Here is a 23,144-nt window from a genome sequence, read left to right on the forward strand (position 1 = left end):
CATTAGAGAGGCTTTGAGAAATTAAGTGACTAAGTACTGAATTTTGGATTCCTGGTTTTGAATCTCATATTTTATCAGACTTGACTATCCCTAACAATAAATCTTTATGGAAAACCAAACGTGCTCCTGAGAACTCACCACCGGGCATTACATGTCCCACATCCTGGACCGTCAGTGCTGAATTTTTATCTTCAGTATTGACCCGTATGACCCCATAGCTCAATCCATTCATTGAGAGAATGGCTCTTCCCGGCAAAGGGGCCCCTGGAACTCCAGGCCTGAAAACAACATAAACTCATCAAACTTGGCAAATTAAATGATATTAAGTAAAAGGTATGAATAGGTAGGAAACCAAATTTCCTCTTGCTACCACACACACAAAAATCCTCATTTTCTCTACCAAAAACATGCCAAATTAATCAAATTTACATGTACAAAGCATGGTCAACTTTCATTCAAGTGGAAAAAATAAATTTTAATCAGTTGTTAAGAACAGATTGGCTTGGGTGTACTATATATGTACTTTCTATACTTAAACTACAATCAAGAACAGACTATTTCTAGTCTAAGTTGCTAACTAAGGATTCTTGAAGAGTACAACAACACAGAAAAAGAACTAATTCCCAAATACGAGATGAGAATAATTAAAGTAAATTTTCAGTTTGCCAGTTACACTCAAGGCAAGAGTGGGAAAAATAAACGAGATGCTTCAGACTGCTTTACAAAGTCATTTTCACTTTTAGACTTACGAAGCAGAAAATCAGCACTCCTCGGCATCGCCTGGTAAGTACTGCACATTTGATCGAAATTGTAAATTACATCAAGAGCACTGACATTCTGAACAGTACCTTCGGATTGCAACAGTCATGGCTTCAGCAGAAGTAGCACATGGACAGATGGCCTCAGGCTTCAGCCCATGACTTTGGAACAGACTCAGGAAGGCATCGCAGGATGACACAGACCCTAAGGAGGTGGAACAGATCATCTTGAAAGCTGAAATTGTGACTTTCTTTACTGCAGGAAACTGGTAAAGAATGGAGAGCCAACATATTTGTTTCTCATGAGAACTCTCATTGTACATCATTAATTCCATACAAATATGTTATTGTGCCTGTGAGATGGTTGATACATTTCAAGGACAAATGAATACTCATCCAGCCCGTGAAAGGTCACTGACACTATTTAAGGTTACAATTTGGAATCAAGGCTGCTCCCACCAAACTGCCCAATCAATAGCAGAGATGCACTGCAGGCAGTAGGTAGCCAGTTTGGAACTGAGCAACTCTCCCTGAAGTAACTATTTTAGCCAGTGCAGTACTAATATTCTGACTTCCATTCTCTTCTATGTGATATTCTCTGCCTTGTTTCTTACTAAAGTCAATCCCATGCCTATGTTTTTTTGTGTGTGTGTGTGAGGAAGATCAGCCCTATGCTAACATCTGCCAATCCTCCTCTTTTTTTTTTTTTCGCTGAGGAAGACTGGCCCTGGGCTGACATCCGTGCCCATCTTTCTCTACTTTATATGGGACGCCGCCACAGCATGGCTTGCCAAGTGGTGCGTTAGTGCGCACCCGGGATCCGAACAAGCAAACCCCGGGCTGCCACAGCAGAACGCGCACACTTAACCGCTTGCGCCACCGGGCCAGCCCCCCATGTCTATGTTTTATATCTGGATGATCACTGTGACTACTGACAAAATCCATTTATGACAAAGAGCACAGTATCTAAGGCTTCACCTGATCCTACTGTGTGGTGGTTCAGGGTGTTTGTGCTTGTGGGGAGAAGCAGGTAACATAGTAAGATCTCTAAAAGCTTTTGCAAATTCCTTTGATTTGATGATAAGGGGAATTTTCATCAAGTCCAGACACTTGGTTACATCAAGTCACCCTCTTAACGTTCATTTTAATTACATGATAGAAAAACGATATAAATGAGTGAGCAAGGAGTGGTTTTAAAAGTTTATGGGGCCGGCCCCGTGGCTTAGCGGTTAAGTGCGTGCGCTCCGCTACTGGCGGCCCAGGGTTCGGATCCTGGGTGCGCACCGAGGCACCGCTTCTCCGGCCATGCTGAGGCCGCGTCCCACATACAGCAACTAGAAGGATGTGCAACTATGACATACAATTATCTACTGGGGCTTTGGGGAAAAAAAAAAAGGAGGAGGATTGGCAATAGATGTTAGCTCAGGGCCGGTCTTCCTCAGCAAAAAGAGGAGGATTAGCACGGATGTTAGCTCAGGGCTGATCTTCCTCAAAAAAAAAAAAAAAAAAAGCTTATGGACCCATCGAGTGATGAATGGATAAATAAAATGTGGTATATCTATACAATGTAATAGTATATGGCAATAAAAAGGAATGAAGTATGGACACATGCTACAGCATGGATGAACTTGAAAAGACGCTAAGTGAAAGAAGCCTGTCACAAAAGACCACATACAATATGATGGCCTTTATATGCAACGTCCAGAATAGGTAAATCTATAGAGACAGATTAGCAGTTGCCTAGGGCTAGGGGACAGAGGGGGAGAAATGGAGAGTGACTACTCAGGGGTATGGGATTTCTTGTGGGGATGATGACGTTCTAAACTTAGATCATGGTGATAGTCGCATAACTCTGTGAATATACCGAAGCCACTGAACTGTACACTTTAAGTGGATAAGTTTTATGGTATGTGAGTTATATCTCAATACAGATCTAAAAAAAAATACTTAGGGGCCAGCCCAGTGGCATAGTGGTTAAGTTCACACACTCCACTTCGGCGGCCCAGGGTTCGGGGGTTCAGATCCCAGGCGCGGACCTACACACTGCTTGTCAAGCCATGCTGTGGCAGTGTCCCATATACAAAGTAGAGGAAGACTGGCACAGGTGTTAGCTCAGGGACCATCTTTCTCAAGCAAAAAAGAGGAAGACTGGCAAGAGATGTTAGCTCAGCACCAATCTTCCTCATAAAGAAAAAAAAAAACGTAAAGGGGTCAAAACCTCAACCTACCGAAGGAAAGGATAGTTCCAGACCCACACTCTAGAAATACTCACAGGGATTAGCTCCATCAGTTACAATTAACATCCGGAGGGAACTCAAGCTCACGTCTCTTTGGTCCCGATGGGCCATCATAGCCCAGTGCAAGTCTCGACATTTCACTAAAGCTACCTTGGCTATAAATTCAAAAGGAATAAAGTTAACACAGACATACACCCTAAATTTGGTAGATATTTAATATACTATAATAAAAACATTTTTACTTATTTTAGAGATCATCATTTTCACTAAGAGAAAATAAAAAATGTTTCAACGAAATTGTGCCAGGTGCTCTGAGGCAGGAGCGACTGACTGGACACACAATTGTTTTGCTCACTGTGACCTGTAGGTAGGCTACATATCCCAGCCCAGGAAGCTTTGAACACCAAAGCACCCAAAAAATCTAATTCAGGGCTCAGATTCAGGCAAATTCATCTCAATTCTTAAGAAAGGACATCAAGTGAGATGAAATAGACAACATACCTAATTTTATAGTAACTGAACTCTAAAATTCATCAAGCCACCTAGGCATAGAATTATGTCTCTGGAAGAGAAATTTGAAAATCCCTGAAATCTTGGTTCCAACAGTCACATAACGGAAGCTTAGATGCTATGTGTAACTACCTTTGTGGGCATGTACTCTTTGGACCCAAGAGAGAGGGCAAGTCTTCATAACAGAGTAGGGTACGCTAATTGTATGCATCTTACTCATCACATTCTGAAAAGCAAAGAAAGATAAAAAGTAACCAACACCTAATACATACTTAGCATTTTAAAATTGAACTGATATTTTGTTAACGATTTTAATCATACAAGTAATACTCAAATACATGCTCTTTGAAAAAAATCTGAAATATTAACTTTCAAGTTGAAGTCTCCTCTGCTACCTACCCTCAAATCTGGTTCCCTCCGCTCCTCCTCAGAGATAATCACTGTTATGAATCTGGCATGTGTCCCTCCAGTCCTTTTTCTATGTATTTACATACGTATTTATCCCCATAGAAATGTAAAAGTATTTTTAAGATAAAAGACATCATATTACACATATATCTGCAACTTGCTTTTTTTCACTTAAATTGTTTTAGAGCCAAATCTATGCACATCAGTATAAGAGATCTACATAATTCTTTTGAACTGCTGCATAGTATTCCATAGTATGACCATACCTCAATTTATTTAGGCATTTCTTTATTACTGACCATTTTTTTGCTATTACAAACAACGTTTCAAGGAACACTTTTACACGCACTTCCCTGGGCACGTGTGCAAGTGTTTCTCCAGGGTAGACACAGAAAAGTGGTAATGCTGGGCCTTACGATATATGCTTTTTAAATTGAGCAGATACCGCCAAACTGCCCTCCAACCCACCAAGTGCCTTCACCATGCTCATGTTCACCACATACCACAAAGGCTTGGGTACTACAAAGCAAGAAATCAAAGTTTCCCTGTTGCTTACAGGAGGTCCTGCCCAGACCTGTTAGGCGTTTGGGTAGATAAAGCCGAGGGAGCTGAGGGAGTCACGCAATCTGGTATCTCTCCTGCCACCCAAACCAAACATACCCAGGACTTCCTGTCTCCAAAGAGACTCAGCCCGGCAGAGAAACTAAGTCTTGGTATTTAGACTGGCCATTTTGTTCACCACCTAAGTGGCCCAAACAAACCAAGATACCATTATAAACCTCTTTTTCCTCCCCAACCCAAGTTTTCCAGCTATGATGACAAACGTTTGTATTTCAGGGAAAGAAGAGTTTTTATAACTAATTCTTCACACATGTCCCTATCTCGTTCTTTGTATCACAAGGAGAAGATCCCCCTAACTTCTCAGAAGGGTTTTTTAACCTCTGATAAAAAACAAAATGGGAAGGGCTTCAGAAAAGAGCCATAAAGCATGTATACTCAAGGAATGAGGCCCTTACTAATTTGAGGGGTCCTGGGTGAAAAGGGACCCTCCTCCTCTTCCCCCATGCTTCATTTTCTACTCCTTCTCAGACTCCTGCAATGCGTAAGGAAGGTGAATGAGATCCTCTCAAAGGTCCTTTCTAATTCTAGAATCTGTCTCTCTTCTCTCTCCCCACTCCCAATCAGCTTGCTACATATGATAGCTTTTCTCACTTGAAATGTCCCCTCTCTCTACCTCCACCTCAAAAATATCTCTGAAAAATGGATAAAATTTAGCCATATAAAGTCCAACTCAACTGTCACCTCTTCCATAAAAATGGCCTTGATGCCAGAGCTGAGAGGAACTCATCTTCTGTTTCCTCTATTACAGAAAGTAGCCTGATCTCCCTTGTTATTCTATTCTTTAACTGCAGCATGCAGTCGTTCTATACATTTTGTCCCATGGAAAGGCTAGATGTTATTAACCACAGTTGCCAAGTTCTAAATATATGTATGTAATCCTTCCTTCAGAAAAGAGAAGAGGAAAATCTCAAACATACTTTTTTAATCATAAATAAATATATAGTCATTTGTAGAATCTTTTAGGTTTTGAGCCATCATAGCAGATGTTTTTATAATTTTTGATCCTAAGTTCTCCCCCACAATATTATGTGAAGGGTATGCCCAACTACACATGAAGAAAAAACAGAATTACCTTCTCCTTTAAAAAACTTACTGTTTGTATTACAAAATTAAATTCTTCTGGAAAATATTATTGATCTTTTGAGGGCTTAAATTTCAATCAAGCACTGAGAGATGCTCTGGTTACATAGCACGCATACTCACCTGAATCCTAAGCATAATCTACACTAAAGGCCTTAATTCTGAGGAGCTTACCGCAAACATGCCATGCCACAGCCCGGCATCCTTCTTAAAGTCTAAAACATTTACTACTGTCTCCCCTAAAATAGAAAAAATAGGAAAAAACATAAGGAAATCATCTTTAGTGTTAAGCAGCAAAGTCATGTCACTTACTTCTATTAAACAACTGATTTGGTACTTTTAAAGAAATTACTAAAAGCTCTCAGGATCTTCTGATTACTTGAGGGTCCCCTCAAACTGGCTGGGGAGCTGATCATAGGGTGATGTGGTGAAAGAAGAGACAACGAGTTTGAAATTCCTTATAACTTAGGCACTGTCTTCCAAGAGATAATATTTTCTCCCTAATTATATACAGAACATGTGTTTATTTTAGAAACTTTGGAAGTTTCACAAACACATGTAAAAAATTATACTTCCTAGAGAAAATTAAAAATGTTGCTGTGTACATATATCTGTATATTTTATCTATATATACACATATCTATTTTTAAGCATACTTATATATAGAAAGATATCTAACATAAAATTGTCATACACTGCTCTGTATCTAATTTGTTTCCACTTAACGATACATTGAAACAATTTCCCTATATCTTTAATATTCAAGAACATGAGTTTTAATGCCTCGGGGTATATAACCCATTATATGAATGTATTATAATTTAATCAATCCTTATTTTTTGGCATTTTTATTGCTTCCATTATATATATATAACATTATTTTATATATATATTACCAGGCAATAATGCTGCTCTATAGTGAAGATGTATTAACTTATTTCATTCTAGGAAAGGAAAATAAAACACTAAAAAAATTAATATTGTAAAGAATATTCTAAGGCAAATAGTTATTACACAATATATATCAACACATCTAAAGTTCAACAAAAGAGAATATACTTTTGTGTTTTAATTTGTGCTTTTTGGTAGGTGAATTTCTTTGACTCTAACTCCAAACGTACAGCTGGTGGCAGCTCCATATACACAGGAAGATGGAAACACTGATATTCCGCAGCTAATAAACACACGGTTTTAATTAGTTTTCTATTTCTGCACTCTAGAAATCATGCTGTACAGATTTGGTCTCCCCAGAATTTTAGTTCCTTTAAATTACAGCATATTTGTGAAAAAGAAGAAAGCAAAAGCAAGCCAAGAATGTGTCTTAGAACATTTCCCTCTGAATCTGGTCATTAACTGGAAGCCAATCACCAAGCACCCTGCTCGTCGTCCCGTATATCTGAGGCTCACAATGAGGGCAGTCATGGGATGAAGTCTGACCTTCAGAATAATTGCAGGCCTGGGACAGGGCTTGGCAGTGAGACAACATTGCAAGGCGGGACACTGTAACTCCCATCACACTCCCTTCTTTGCTTGTTTTATACTAGGGGGAAAAAACACAAAAAACAAAACATAAGAAACACAATAAAATGGGTTATTTCAAATAACAAAACTAGAATCCAAAAAAAAAACCTCAGATAAGCCATGATAATGGGCTGAATTTAATATTGTTTCATATGAATATTTGAGGCTATGCATTTGGGCCCCAAACTCTAATCACACAAAGATAGGATTGGGGAATGACAAAGCTCAACAAAAGCATGTGTGAAAAATTCTTAAAAGTTTAATTAGTCATCAGTGTGAAGTGGCTGCAAAAGAAGCTAAAACAAACACGAGACTTGAGCTGCATTAATAGAAGCACCGTATCAAATACTCAGCACTGAAGAATCAAAGGTGCGAAAGACAGCGTCCCCGTGTGTCAGAAGCTCCCAGTTTGGAAGAGGGAGACTAGAAATGACCCACTCATTCCCACAAATCAGTCAACTATAGTTTTGCTTTTACCTCAATGCTCCACTCAAGTTGCTTTTACCAAGATCAGTAACTTTTCAATTGTTAAATCAAAAGGACACACCACATACTTTATTTTATCAGACCTTTCTGTAACATCTGATGCTTCCTTTCTTGATCCTTCTTCCCTGGCTTTTGTGATACTCCTCTCTCCTATTCCTTCTCTCTCTCCCCTCCACTTTCTCTGCCCATCTTTTAAATGTTGGCATTCCCTGAAAGTTTTGTTCTTCTTCCTCTTCTCTTTTCACTTTATTCAATCAGGGTACCACATTCCTGATGACTCCTAATTCTCTATCTCCAACCCAGACCTCTTTCTAGACATCCAGATTCATAGAGTCAATTGTTCCCCTTGAATGACCCATAGTCCTGTGAAATGCAAAGTATCCAAGACTGTCTTCACCCCCACCCCTCACCCATGAAGACTCCTCTTGCTGTATTTTCTATCTTATTGAAAGATGCCGCCATCTGGATGCCCAGGTCAGAAACCTGAGAGTCTTTTTTGCCTCCTCGCTCTCCAGAGTCAGTCACGAAGTCCTGCCTCTTCTACTTCCTTAGTGTCTCTCAACTCCATCTACTTTCTCTACCCCCTTCACCATGAGCTTGGGCCCAACTGGATAACTGTAAAAGCTGGTCTCCCTCTTTCCCTTCTTAACTCAACCAAACCAGATAAATCTTTAAGAACATATTTATTCTTATCACCTTTTAAGAGCACCCTATTACCCACAGGATATTTTAAATTCACTAGCCTTGTCCTGTGGGTAATAAGAGGGTCCCAAGTGAAAATTAGAAGTTAATTCAGAATAGCAGAAGCCTAGAAATGTAGAGGGTAATGGTTCTACATGAGGCCAGAGGGCTAAGAAGGGGCCATATAATGAAAGGCCCTTCACCGTTTAGGAAGAACCAATAAAGAAGATTGAAAAGGAGTGGTCAGTGAGGCAGGAGAACAGAGAGAGCAGTCAGGGAAGCCGGTGAGTAGTTTTAAGGAGGATGGAGTGATGACCCATGTCATCACTGAGAGATGATATGGACTGAGAGTTGATCGCTAAATTTGGTATTTTAATCGCCTATTTACTTGTCTGTCATTTAAACATACTCAAATCTCTTCCATCTTTCAAAGCAACCCTTGCATCCAACATTCCCAGATCACCTCTCAAAGCTACTGCCACTCTCTTTGATAGCCAAAGTAATCACCACAGGGCTCAAGGACAGGTGGATTTTTTCCTCCAAACCTTTTTTAAAAAATTTTATTGATTTATTTATTCATTAATTTAGCAAACAGTTGGTGAGCATTTACTAATATGTCTCAAGCAGCATGCGGAGTAGTCAAGGGCATAGCTTTTAGAGTGAAACAGGTGTGAGTTGGAGTCCCAGCTCTCCCATTTTTGAGTCATATGACCTATGGTTGGTTACTCAAGCTCATTTAACTCTTAATATTCTCATCTAAAAGCAGGTCTAATAACAGCCCCCACCTCACAGGGTACTTGTGAGGCTTGATTGAGATAATGCATTTAAAGCACTTACCCTGGGCTGGCCCTGTGGCTTAGCGGTTAAGTGCGCACGCTCTGCTACTGGCGGCCCGGGTTCGGATCCCGGGCGCGCACCGACGCACCGCCTCTCCGGCCATGCTGAGGCCGCGTCCCACATACAGCAACTAGAGGGATGTGTAACTATGACATACAACTATCTACTGGGGCTTTGGGGAAGGAAAAAAAGGAGGAGGTTTGGCAATAGATGTTAGCTCAGAGCTGGTCTTCCTCAGCAAAAAGAGGAGGATTAGCATGGATGTTAGCTCAGGGCTGATCTTCCTCACCAAAAAATAAATAAATAAAATGAAAATAAAGCACTTAGCCTCGGGGCCGGCCCGGTGGTATAGTGGTTAAGTTCGTGCGCTCTGCTTCAGTGGCCAGGGTTCACAGGTTTGGATCCTGGGTGCGGACATATGTACCGTTTATCAAGCCATGCTATGGCAAGCATCCCACATATAAAGTGGAGGAAATGGGCATGGACGTTAGCCCAGGGTCAATCTTCCTCACCATAAAAGAGGACGATTGGCAACAGATGTTAGTTCAGGGCTAATCTTCCTCACCAAAAAAATAAATAAATAAATATAAATAAAGCACTTAGCCTGGTGTCTGATATGCAGCAGGACTTAATCCCTCAACTGGATCATGTTATCAACCAATCAAGTTCCTACACTAACCTTCAATACCAAACCCTCTAGCCATTTGTTTCCTCTTGCTCTTTATCTGTTACAGTTGTTCTTTTCAAGCATAGCTGTCTTCCCTCCTCATTTCTCCCGTCTCTGGCTTCCCACTCAGCCCCCTCAAAGCAGCAGAGAAATATCTCTGCCAGTAAATCACTTCTTAAACCTTTGTACTTCTCTAAGTCTTTCATAACTTTCTTACATGGCCAGGATCGACTTCTTTGCTGTCTTTCTCTTAAACGTGTATTTATGTTAAAAATAATTAGAATAGAAGGTCCACTACAAGGCATTTCACAGGCCAAAAGATGGAAATCTAACAAGCCAGGAGGAATTTCTAACATTAAAACTGCAAAACGTTAGTTTAAAATTTTGTAAGACAGCAGGTGAAGCCAAAGAAAAAGCCAGAATGTATGTTCTAGTCTCAGGACTTACCTCAATGTACGCTGGTTCTGTACCAGCAGGTGAGATGTGGGGCTGCCAGTCCTTAGGTGGCTTTGAAAGGTACTTGGAATCTGTTACAACCCATTTGAGCCGGGGCCAACCTAAATCAATCCCAAAATAAAAACTGAATTGCCTAAGCCATAAGGGAAGAAGTTCACACTGAATTGGTCATTTTAAATATCAAGAGACCAAATCAAGGTCACTTTATAATCAGTAAAATACTTTATTTTTATTAGTTTTTAGAGATAAGTCACCAGACAATTATACCTTCTTTCAAAAGTACAATCTTTCAACATGCTAATTCCAGACCTTGACATTACCTCAACAACTGGGAGGTCCATTTGGCAGTGGAAGTCCACTGAGGTTAGTGGTCTATCCTCTGTCTCTACATGTAGCATTTAGCTTTAGTGAACAGAGTGGTAGCTTTTTCCAACCATCAGCATAAAGGTTAAGGGTGTGGGTTGTGGAATCAGATTTGGGTTCAAATCGCTGCTCTGCCATTTATTAGCTGTGACTTTGGGCAAGTTACTTAACCTCTCTGTGTCTCAGTTTCCTCACCTGTAAAATGGGGATAATAATGGTACCTACTTCACAGGATTGTGAGAATTAAATAAGAAAATATATGTTAAGTACTTAGCTATTATTAAATTAAAACACGCAGCTTTAACTTTTAACTGATAATTCAGGTACAAATATTACTAACCTTTAAACTGTACAATTTCTCCATTCTGGGTTTTTGGCAGTCCCTTTAGACAAACTTCACTGGTAAGGGCTAAGGCAATACCACAGCTTCCTAGCAAGAAGCCAATCTGCTGCCCTCCAGCATCCTGCGGAGAAAAGATAATGAGCACGGTAGGGGAGCGAACGTGAGCAGACTCATGCCCAGAATCTAACACTTCGTAACTTCGTAACGCTCTGGCACTTGTGTGATAACATTCATGAAACCCTACTGATATCTGGCAATTGTCAAAATCCAGCGACAATATGTTCTTCCAAATACTTTCTACAATTCAATGATTTCCTGAGTTCAAATCAAATATTTTATTAATCCAACATTGCTAATGATGAATTCTACCAGCCAAATGTGACCATTTTATTCAAAGGTCAGCAATGCTCCTCTTTTAGATTAATTTCAGGCAGATGAAATAAATGCCAACATGGTCAAGTTGTCTTGATCTAACCAAAGCCCCAAATTCAAAAGCAAAGCAATTCAGGTCAGAACAAAATAAATAACGTAAATGGACACCAAATGTCCAAATTTACAATGAAAGGGAATGGACGGTTATACTCAAATCCATATACTCCTTACTATTCTATTTTAAAGGAGGTAGATTTAAGCCTTACAGCAACAGCAGAGAAAACAACAAAAAAGATATAGTCTCAAGTATTTCCATTAAAATATCATCTTAAAAGTATCATTATGAAACCACACAAACACTGCCAACTTAATAACTTAAGAACAACCCTATGATTTTCTGACCAATCTAAAGATACTCCATCCCATCAACCAGAGTTTCAGCGATGTTAACAATTTGTTTTATATTCCTTTCAGAAAATAAATTTTTTCTTATAAATCCATAGTCTTCACCATATTCGTCTTTATCATCAACTCTCAATAATATAACCGCATGAGAAAATTAGGGTCAAACAGTTCATAGAGAAATCAGTTATACCTGGAAATTTGTTACATACACTTCATTTTAGTAGAGCTGATATGTTATCAAAATAAAACCCTATACCCTAGCATAGCAACGTGCCAGGACTTAATGGAAATCCTACATCGTATGATACAGTTAAAGGAAATCTCTTTACAAAAAGGTCTCACCTAGTAAATGTGGATTATCTATAGTCTCTGAAGCAAGAGTGGTACTCTTCATAAATGGTAATTGTTGAAAAGTCAATTATGCCCCATGATTTTTAAGTGATACATAATACTATAAAAATTCTACCTTAGTTGAAAACATGTTATTTTCACGAAACTTATAAATATTAATAAATAATTTGTCTACAACTTTCATGTTTTTAGAAAGTGAAGTTGAGTACTTAAGAAAATGATCAGACTGTTTCTAATGTCGTGACTGAGTCATTCAATCTAAGAACCCGACACCCACCATGTCACATCAGGCTACATTTCTCTTAAATTTAGCAATGTTACCTTTCTGGTAAGAGGTACCTCTATAGGCACTGGAATCACTTCTGCCAGGAGACATCCATAAAAAGCCACCATAAACATGACTGGATCATTGTTGGGGTAAACCAGGGCTACCTAAAATGCATAATGACATTCAATAACAGAGGAATAAAAACAGACTAACATGTTCAATGTCACTCTCAAAGATACACATTTGTTATGTATAACATTTATCACGAACACAATAAATCAAACTATTTAATAGCCCAAAGGAAATTAAGTTATTGAGAAGGATCTCTGTCGTCCCCATGATTATACTAGACACATTTTGGGAACTACACAATGCAATTCATCATCATCATAAGAATTTTTCACCAATTCTATTGGTGATTTAGCAGTAAACAACTCAACTTAAGTAGTAAGTTAATTAGTTGTGAAACCGAAGGCAATTTACTTTAGTGCAGGGCTAACATAGTAAAATAAATGTAATGGATCTCTCTAGACAGATCAGCATATTAAAGAATAAGCCTTACAACTCTCAGAGAGAATCTGCAAGCACTGATTGACTCGACTACCACCTTAGAGCCAACCTAAGGTTTCTTACTCTTTAACAAATTCATTGCATTAATCCTTACTCACTTAACCAACAAAGCAAGTATTCTAAGCATGAAGGCATTTGGTTATAGGTATAAGCAAAATGGCAGTAACCATTATGGATATAAAGTTAATTCATCTATGAAAGATAAACAGTGAAACTTCTATAATATGTTCAAACCCGTGATCTCAACCTGTAATGCATCACAGGGATAACTGACTCTTAATTTACTCAAGGAATGCAAACCATAGAAGCCACTATTATTGTGGAGTCTGCTACTTGGCTTGGATATTCACAGATTGACATTTGAAACTTAATTATGTCACCAGACTCTTGTTTTCCCTTCTTTTGCTTTCAAATTCTCTTAACTCACTCTCAAGATAAGTTCAATTCTAAACCTTCTAGGGTTCCAAAAACAACTAATTCCACAAGATATTTAAACAACCCATTCCTTTCCTGCACACAAGTGTCCACGTTGCTAGAAAGACACAAAATTACCTTTCTGGGTTCAGTGAGGATTAGGAAACACCCATGTGTCACATTTCTAAGTGGAAGCCATCCTTTAGATGCCCTTTGCCACAATGCAAAAGTATCTTTAAAAGGTTAGTTCAGGGGGCCGGCCTGGTGGCGTAGTGGTTAAGTTCGCGTGCTCTGCTTCAGCAGCCCGGGGCTCGCAGGTTCAGATCCCAGGCGTGGACCTACACACCACTTATCAAGCCATGCTGTGGCAGGTGTCCCACATGTGAAGTAGAGGAAGATGGGCACAGATGTTAGCCCAGGGCCAATCTTCCTCAGCAAAAAGAGGAGGATTGACAACGGATGTTAGCTCAGGGCTAATCTTCCTCACCAAAAAAAAAAAAAAAAAAGGCTAGTTTAGGAGATTCTGTAATCATAAGCCTACTAAAAAGAATTCTGTTGTGTAGTTGGTGTTTCATTCCACAAATTTCAAATGAAAAGGAATGTCTGATGGTAAGAAGTAATCATATTTAGAAAGTCATTAATAGGAAAAACTCCTCAAAAATTAAAAAAAATTTTTTTAATGTCATCTCCAATTAAAGAAGAAATTAAACAATGTCAATTTGTTTCTTCTTAGAAGTAACATGAGTCTCCCTCTCTTTCTACATAAAACCACAGAAAATTGTTTCAAAAGTTTTATTTTTTAAAGAAAAAAAAATCAGAGAGTAAACTTCACTGCTTTTTTGTTGTCTAAATATTGAAACATTTATTTCCAGAAAGACTTAGGTTTCTTTCTTTTTGTTAGCACTTCAAGAGTTTATTGATTAGCAGCTATAGGAAGGGACACATGAATTTCCTTCAATCTATGAATGCAGGAATTATCACCAGGCATTGGGCTAACCTGGATTGGAATCAAATCATTTTCATTTTCCAAGAACTAGACTTATATAAATTATGCTGTCGTACATTAAAAATCCAGAAGGTGCATATTAGAAAACAATAAACTATCACCTCCCTAAAACCAAAAAACCAATTACCCTGTCTCCAGGTTTTAATACAGGTTCATTTTTGGTCCCCAGTTTATTAAGCAGTGTGTAGGCCAGCTTTAAACTTCTGCTCCACAACTTTCCTGGAAAAAGAAAAGAAAATAGCCATATAGAAAAACACAGGTCTACCTCCGAGAGAAGGCCTTCAGCTCATCAGCACATTTAATAAGACAGTGGCCACTGCCAAATGACGCATAGCCAAGCATCAACCCAACACACAAAGAGCCCCCTCCCACAAAACACTTTATATTCACTCTAGTTTAGGAAAGCCAGTCCCGCCTCCAAGCAAAAAGAAAACATCACTGGAAGCTCATTCTGGTTTAAATAGTATTTCAAAATCTTTTCTGAAGTAATCTGAGTATCTTTAGAAATAATTCAATGTGAGCTGATCACATTTAAAGGGAAGGAAAGAATTTTTTATCACAGGACTGAAAATCAGAGGACTACTTCTGTTATAAGCTTTTTCTGAAGAACCACTTACATATATGGTATGAGAGACGAAGTAACTACAAAGCAAAAGTATGACTCAAACGATTAAGCATTCCATACCACTGTACTTCAGTGAAAACAGACAGTAAAATGAAAATTAACTATGTGAAACGTGGATATAGTCATAGATGTTAAATAAACGTGTAAAGATTTGGCCAGCTGACTGTTTTCTGTAAGAGTTATATGGATGAAATTAATACACAGCTTCTGAAATGAACACTAAAAATTGTTCTAGGGGAAAAACCCTATTCTTTCCCCCTTCCTCCTCCCTCCCCCCCAACCACCCTTAGAAATTCTTATTTTAGATTATGAAGAAAGTGAAAGAGAAATCACGTTATTTTCAATAGATATGTTAGTTTTACATATAACACATTCAGAGGGGCATCTAAGTTTTAAATTCATGTCAATCTGCAAAATTCCTTAAATAACTATTTGTCCTCTAAAATTATTCTATATCTAGGTCTATGGACAACATGCCCCACTTGTGAAGGGAAAAAGGAATCTGTTTGAATAAACTAGTACAAAATCTCACCTTCTTGTTATTTAAAATAAAAAGAAAAATGAAGTTATTTTTAAAAGAGTTTATAAAAGAAAAGTAAGTTACTTTAAAAAGTTATTTTAAAAAGAAAAATAAAAACGTTAGCCGGGATGTAAAACTAAATGGAAAAGTACTGATTCTTTGATCATTATAAAATTTTGTGCCTATTATAAGCAAGAGGCAGGATGAAGTAAACGATAAAGATCTACAGAGTAATCATTTTCAATTTTTAGATAAAACTATCTGATTTTCACCATACACCATTAATGTTGCCCAAATGTCTTCCTAAAATCCTCCCCGTTAAAACATTAGTGGATCTACAAAGTCTCTTTCTTCTTTTTGCTCTTTTAAATATTAGCTGGATTGTAAATGTCACTTTAGCAAATGAAAATATTTGGCAAAAGATGTACTTAGAACTTAAAAGTCTCTTCAATTTAAAAGAGCTATTGAAACACAATGACCAGCAACTACTAAACATCAAGATAAAAACACTCCCCATGATGATCTGAGGAATTATTAGGAGAAAAGGGAGGGGCTGGAGTCTGTCAACTCACCATATGTAAGAGTGTAAACTGGTTTCCCTGTCATGTCCAGTGCAGTCAGACAGGGGCATTTGGCTTGAGTGGTGCCCCAGCGCTGCAGGGCAGACTCAAGAGCAGGCGGCCAGTTACAGATGACTCCCAAGGGCTCTCCCTTCACAGGGGTCATTTGCCGTCCCTCAGGCTTGGGCTGGTTGGGGTCTGGTTGAGGTACTGTACCAAAAAAACCCCAATGGTTATGAAAATAAGATCTGAAATAAGTACAAGTACCAACTAACCACAGCTTAGGTCTCTAATAAATACATTTCCTCTTTCTCTTCATCTTTGTCTGGTTTAAACTCACTCTGAGAAAAGAAAGGACATCATTAGAAACGGTAATCCACAAACTGGGCTTTACTTCATTTCTCCATAATTGTAAAATCATATTTAATATATTTTATGCAATAAACAAATCCTGACCCTGACAAAGCAAATCACTGAACACATAGAAAAGCACAAAGTATAAATTTCCTTTTAGCCATTTTATAATTTTTAGTAAACTTGTTTTTAAACTAAAGAGTTTACGTCCAATGTTAGACAGCCAGGTTCCACTTCACCATGTTATGTTTAATAAAAAAACACTGAACTGTTGAGTCAGAAAACTCAAGTTTACATTCACTTTTTACCTTAGGCAAACTGAGTTACCTGAGCCTCATTTTTCCTCATCTGTAAAATGGGGATGGTTACAGTTATACCACAGGGTCATTATTAGACTCAAACAGATAATGAGCATGAATGACAATGTTCCTTCCACGTCTCCATACCTTTGTACACATCTCATATTGCCAACCCCTTTGCTTCCTAATGAACTCATCCTCATCCTTCTCAGGATGCAGCTCAAACAGCACATTCCCTGGGAAGCTGTCTCCAACCATTCCTTTCTTAGCGCTCCCACACTATGTGGTGGTCCATCCTTATTAAAGCATTGAGAATTCTCAAGGGCTTCTATTACTACCGTACGAATTTTTTCCCCTTAAGACTAACAGTTTTTTTTTTTTTTTGACTGAGGAAGATTTGTCCTGAGCTAACATCTGTGCCAATCTTCCTCTATTTTGTATGTGAGCCGCCAACACAGCATGGCCTCTGATAAATAAGTGGTGTAGGTCCGTGCCCAGAAACTGAACCTAGGCTGCTGAAGCGGAGAGCGCCAAGCTTAACCACTAGGCCACTGGGGCTGGCCTGAGACTGACAGTTTTTGAGAGAAGGCATAGTTCTTATTCTTCTTACTGCCTACAGTCCTAATACACAACGGTTGCTCAATCAGTTTTAATTAAACTGAACTGAATTTGGGAGAGAAAAAACACGCCAGATTATTAACATGGTATTACAGAAACTGGAGGTGAATAACATTTCATATTCTTTCATATAGATAAAACTCAAGTCCTCTTAATTTTTCTGTAATAAACAAGTATTATTCAAATAAAAAGCAAAAAAATCCTACATTTTCGTAGCAGCAAAGATAATTTACACATGGAACAAAAAGTCAAGTATTTACTGAGTGCCAATTACGTGCACAGGATGTGATAAACATTGAGAAAATAACCACTGCACATATCATTCCTTGAACAAACACGTATTGTTTGTAATGACGGGAGGTGCAAGCAGCACAGAGTCCACGGCCTCCAGGAGCACCTAGAGTGCAATGGGGACACACACTCATACACGGAGCTAAATACACACGAGCAGTGCATGACAGAAATACGTACAGAGAGGGCAGAAGAGAGCCACAGCACCCAGCTCAGGAGCTAGGGTACCCCACCTGGAGGAGGTAATGCCTGAGCTGAGTCTTAAAGGAAGGGTAGGAATCAGCCAGGTGAATAGAAGAGAGGAGAGCCATAGAAGGGAGAACAGACAGAATGAGCAACAAGCATTAGAAAGGGAAATGAAATACAAAATAAATTGTATTTTACTCTTCAATTTAATGACAGATTTGGGAAATTTACTTAAAATGTCTTAATTCATTTTCTACTGACATAAAACTAATGAAATAGTTTCACTTCCCAATTCACTGACCTAGGTAAATAACATTTCAGCTGCCCTTCTACTTTGTATATTCCCAGACCCGAAACCACTAGATTAAGTAAAAAAAAACATGGTTAATTCTAACTTGTTTTTATGGGAAGACCGTATATATGGTAGGCATAGTCTAAGTGAAAAAAAAAAAAAAAAAAAAAAAAGGTTAATTCTAACTAGTTTTGTTTTTATGGGAAGACTGTATATATGGTAGGCATAGTCTTCTGGTCATAAAAGTCTGCACATTATTGCCATCCACTAGGCCTCAATGCAGACCCTAGGGCACATTCTTTCAGACTTCCAAACACATAGGGGTAATTTTCTTTTCTAAAGGCAATCATTATTCGAATAAACAATTGTTGCCTATTTACAATTAGTGGAAAGCTGTTAGCTCTATTCTGCCAAAGAAAATTGTTCAAGTATGATATCTATTAAACTTTGACCTTCATTTGCCTGGTCAATACACAGTGCTAAAAAGACTGGAGAGGCTATTACTGGCATGAGCATCTTGAACATCAGTGCATCAAGAAAGATGTCCATAGTTCAATGAGGTTAGTGACTCCTAAAGGAACAGAAATTCACCTTAATCTTGTACCTCAGGTTGCTTGTTGCTTCCTGCTGCATAAGTGGCCTAAGAGGGGATCTAGTCTACTAATGCGCCTCGTTCCATTAACAGGTCTGATGTGATCAAAGCCCAGTATTAGTCTCAGGATGTAAAAATGGAATACAAAGCACCAAGGCTTAGTTCTTTTGTTAGGTAGATCTATCCATCACCTAGCTTCAATAATTATCAAATGGCCACCCTCATTCCATCTCGACTCCCAAGCATTCCCCTCTCAATCCTTCCTATTAAATTCTAGACATCATATGATTTCATCCATAGATATTTTTTAAATTACTGAATGAATAAATCACTGACTGTTACCACTTCTTCTACAAAGCCTTCCTTAACCACAGAGACAGAAGTGATTTCCTCCCTTCTCTAAACTGTCTATATGAGTTGATACATACTTATCGGCAAAGCTCGGTTTTCATAAGTATTTAGTTTAGCACCAGTCTAAATTGTAAACAACATGAAGGAAGAAGGAAGTGACTGTATTTTCATGAACCTTCTTCACCATCCACCATGTTGTCTTGTAGAAGGCAGATACATATACACACATGCTGACTGGCTGATTTAATGAAAGGACTATGTTATATCAAAAAAGATGGGCCAACTTTTGAGATTGTATTCTAGGATATGACATCTGTATTCTAGGATAATGTCAAATATAAATAATTTTAAAAATTATGTATTTGGGAAAGTTCCTAATTTCAAAGAGCATATTTCCAAGGACAGTTCTATGCTCCATAGTTATCTCTTTCCCTCCCTCCTTATTTTCATCTGAGATTTAAAATATAAATGATCCTTAGGGAAAAAAGAGCAGACAACTATGAACTCTTTCAACCAAAAATGATGCCTTGTTCATCCTTAAATCCCACAGTACCTGACATGTAGTAATTGTTTAAGAAATGTTTAAGGAATATATGTTTTTGGTATTATTACTACTACCTTCCACAATTTCTTCAGAGTCATCCACAAAAAATTCTTTTAAGGGAGGCCTTTTGGGACGTTTCAGAGTGTTGAGAAGCTGCTGGATTTTTGTGGATACTCTGCTACTGACAGGAACACCTATAAGGGAAAAAATGGTAAGTCAAAATTAGTTGATTTTAGGGATATTTTAGTTCCTCAATTCTGTTAGGAGCTTTTATTTCTAATGATATTTGGGCTTTGCCCACAGTCTCATTCTATTTCAACTGGGCCAAATAGGTACAAATACATACATAACAAGTTTTATGACAATAGAGAACAAATATGGCACTACTATTAATACACTGCTTAAAGATTTCATCTAATCTTGTTCAATCTCTTCATCTAACCTTTCTCTTATAGCCTTCTTTTCTTTTTCCATACTTATTCTTTTGCTCAAAGCATCTTTTGAAAGTATAGACTGAGTATGAACAAGTGTCAGTGCTGCCACAGTGCCGACTGATGGACAGAGGGCGTTCAAGATGACTTATGTTAGTGGGTCCACCGCGGTGTAGTTCTGTAACCGCTGGACCAGTCAGGTGTTACTGTTTATAATCTGAATTTTTCCAGTTTAACTAACATTCCCTTTTTAGCTACCCAAAAGAACTCCCTACCATCAGCTGTATCCATAAGGCTGGACCTGTTGGATCCTTTGTGCATGCCTTTAACTATTCCCGAGGGGGGCAGATCAATATTTGCTGGGCGTATTGAGGAAGATGATGATGAAGAAGAGGTAGTTGTAGTGACGTCAGGGGGAGCAGAGAAATTCTCTAAGAGGGGAGAAAACAAAGTTTAGAATTATATATTACATTAGCAGGAAAAGTAAGAACCTTCAAATCTTTTGTGGTTTTTAACAAGGAAAAAAACTACATAAATCAGGCATTAGCTCTTGTCAAACAACCTTTCAAATCCAAATCTACTAACAAGACATAATGAGAGAGCAAGAGGTTAAGCCAGGGCATATCAGCTTTCCAAAATTATTATTTTCAAGAACTTGGATAGCCTTAATAAGATCAAATCACATATCAAATGTTTCTCAAAAACATTCTTTTCTACACAGAAAGTCTCGTAGAAACCCAATGTTATAAAAATAATCATAATAAAATAAAAATTGCAAGTGACTTCAAAACGAAACCAAAGTGAGTATGATCACAATGGCTACTAATATTCTAGCCTCTTGAGCTTTTCTTCATGTTTATGTTGATTTATCCATAATGTTTCCTTTTCCACTGGAGACCGAAATTATGTCTTGGGAGTGGGTCAGATCACTCAAGTTCCCAGATGAAGAAAACCAGATAAAGTCCACTTCTAATTTTTATAAAATAACCCAGAGGCTACTTGGATCTCCTTGACAGACAAGGTTCTTCCCTTGTTCTAAGCGTGATGAAATAGTGTTATGGTACTCTGCTTCATGTAGGCATTCTTAATATAAAGAAACTGAATGGTATAAGTTGGAAGAGAACCATTCAACAGGGATATGTTACAAAAAACTTAGAAGAAGAAAACATCTGGGGAAGTAAGAAAAAGAAAATTAGAAGAAGAAAAATATACAATTCACAAGAATAACGAAAAGCCACTCAAAACTAAAAAGGAAAAAATCATAATGTAAACAATTTCTAAAATCAATTTGGGAGTAAGGTCTGTATGCCCCACAAGTCTCTAATTACTAGTTTAATAGTTTTTAAAGTTTTCAATATACTAGCACAAGCATATTGCAGTATGTCCTTTCTGTAGGATAAGGGGATAACAAAGCATTAAAAATAGACATTTTTATTTGACCCAGTAATTCCTATAGGAATACATCCTAAGGAAATAATCAGACAAATGCACACACGTTGTGTGTTCAAGGATGCTCATTCCGGCAGTTTTTATAAGAGTAAAAAACCAGATACTACTTAAATGTCCAATATAGGGGAACGGCCGAATAAACCTGGACACAACCATGCAGTGGCATATTTTGAAACTGTAAAAACAACAGTGTAATTCTATATTAATGATATAAAAGATGTTTGTGATACACTGCTAAGAGAAGGTTATGAACATTATATTTAGTACAATTTCATTTTTGTAAAAACAAAACCAAAACCCTATCCATTTATATGCAAATAAAGTCTTTAGAAGAATATACACTGAAGTGATAACACTAAAATGTTATCCACAGGAAGTAGGTTTATAAGTTATTTTATTTTTCTTTTATCTGTATTTTCAAATTTTTCTATTAGAAAAATGAATTACTTCTGTTAGAACCAACATCCAAAAGGCAATAATGTTGGATACAATGGTTTCTGTGAGTGCCTGAACAATGTGTCACAGAGTAGTAGAAGCAGTAGAAAAATATGAAGTCAGAGGAAATCATCTTGTTAACAAAAATGCAGATAAAGTTAACTGGGTATCAGGACAACATTTTTAACAAGTGAAACTGCTTTCTTTTAGACAAATGTAAGAGTAAACACCTGACCCAACCCTGGCTCTGTTGCTTACCCTCCAAATAGGAGAGGTGGTGAGCATGCGCCTCTGTAGTTGCTTTAGGGTGTTCAGTGAATTACAGGGCAGAGCTGTGCGTGCAGGACAAGCCACCAGCTGCCGGCACTTGGCTTTTTAATAAGGGCAATCATACCCTCAAGGTGGATATTTTCTTTAAAAATTACAGGTTGGAACTGAAAATTTTCTGAGTTTTTCTTTTCAGAAGTCAAGTGATACAATAAAGATATATGTAAGGTGATACAGAAAGGTCACTGATATGAAAATTAAGACAGCAAATATCACAGACACATGATGTTCACATACATCACTTAGTGCAATGTGCACCAACCAATTAAGCAAAAGCAGAGATCTGAGCTCTATCTTTATCTGCAGATGTCACAAACTCTTAAAACACACACACACACACACACACACACACACACAGAAACACACACACACACACACACACACACAGACATAAAGCAGAGCCAAGCAAAAGCTACACTCCACACAGAAGCATCAGCAGCAGGTGGCAGCTCTCAGAGTACCAACATCCTCAGCCTGCACACTCCACGTGTAGCAATAACACAGCAGCAAGGACAATAAATCCAGTCTTTATGCTAAAGACAACAAGGCCTCACTGATATTGTCTTAGTGCAGAATTTGCTTGGGTTTAATGTTTTTTGTTTGAGAGAATGTAGACAACAATCTTGGGAAAATCTAAGATGTTATATATTTTAACACCTTTTAACAGATGGAGTATTCTTCAATGGGGATAAACCCATGCTAAGACTGGTGTTATATCTTGCAGCTTGAGTATTGCTTATGGAAATAGCTATGGCTTCAGGTGGGCAATACTATGCACCAATAATGCAGATGGTACCTATCATTCCAAATGTACTCCTGGTGTTTCCTTATTGCTTCATTAACTGTCATGTTCTTTCTGATTCTATTTTTTAAAGCCACTCTAAAAAACCTAATACAAAGCATCAACTATTTCCTG

The 23,144-nt window shown here is 38.0% G+C and overlaps 1 protein-coding gene across 3 annotated transcripts in view; it reads right to left on the reverse strand.

The window, feature by feature from the left end:
• Positions 1 to 23,144, reverse strand: part of DIP2B (disco interacting protein 2 homolog B) — a 205,228-nt gene that overhangs the window by 45,511 nt on the left and 136,573 nt on the right. The window contains exons 6-18 of one of the 3 annotated variants that reach the window (XM_058558284.1): positions 20,293 to 20,448; positions 19,658 to 19,780; positions 16,072 to 16,269; positions 14,482 to 14,573; positions 12,436 to 12,528; positions 10,966 to 11,089; positions 10,254 to 10,363; positions 7,052 to 7,154; positions 5,789 to 5,853; positions 3,638 to 3,731; positions 3,031 to 3,150; positions 849 to 963; positions 139 to 278 (exon numbers count right to left, since the gene is read on the reverse strand). In XM_058558284.1, coding sequence (XP_058414267.1) covers positions 139 to 278; positions 849 to 963; positions 3,031 to 3,150; positions 3,638 to 3,731; positions 5,789 to 5,853; positions 7,052 to 7,154; positions 10,254 to 10,363; positions 10,966 to 11,089; positions 12,436 to 12,528; positions 14,482 to 14,573; positions 16,072 to 16,269; positions 19,658 to 19,780; positions 20,293 to 20,448 — 1,533 coding nt within the window. Of the gene's footprint in view, positions 1 to 138; positions 279 to 848; positions 964 to 3,030; positions 3,151 to 3,637; positions 3,732 to 5,788; positions 5,854 to 7,051; positions 7,155 to 10,253; positions 10,364 to 10,965; positions 11,090 to 12,417; positions 12,529 to 14,481; positions 14,574 to 16,071; positions 16,270 to 19,657; positions 19,781 to 20,292; positions 20,449 to 23,144 lie in introns of all 3 variants that reach the window. The other 2 variants (XM_058558283.1, XM_058558282.1) reach the window with 2 other exon arrangements.

The sequence above is a fragment of the Diceros bicornis genome, chromosome 17, assembly GCF_020826845.1.
Source record: "Diceros bicornis minor isolate mBicDic1 chromosome 17, mDicBic1.mat.cur, whole genome shotgun sequence".
Classification (NCBI taxonomy): Eukaryota; Metazoa; Chordata; class Mammalia; order Perissodactyla; family Rhinocerotidae; genus Diceros; species Diceros bicornis.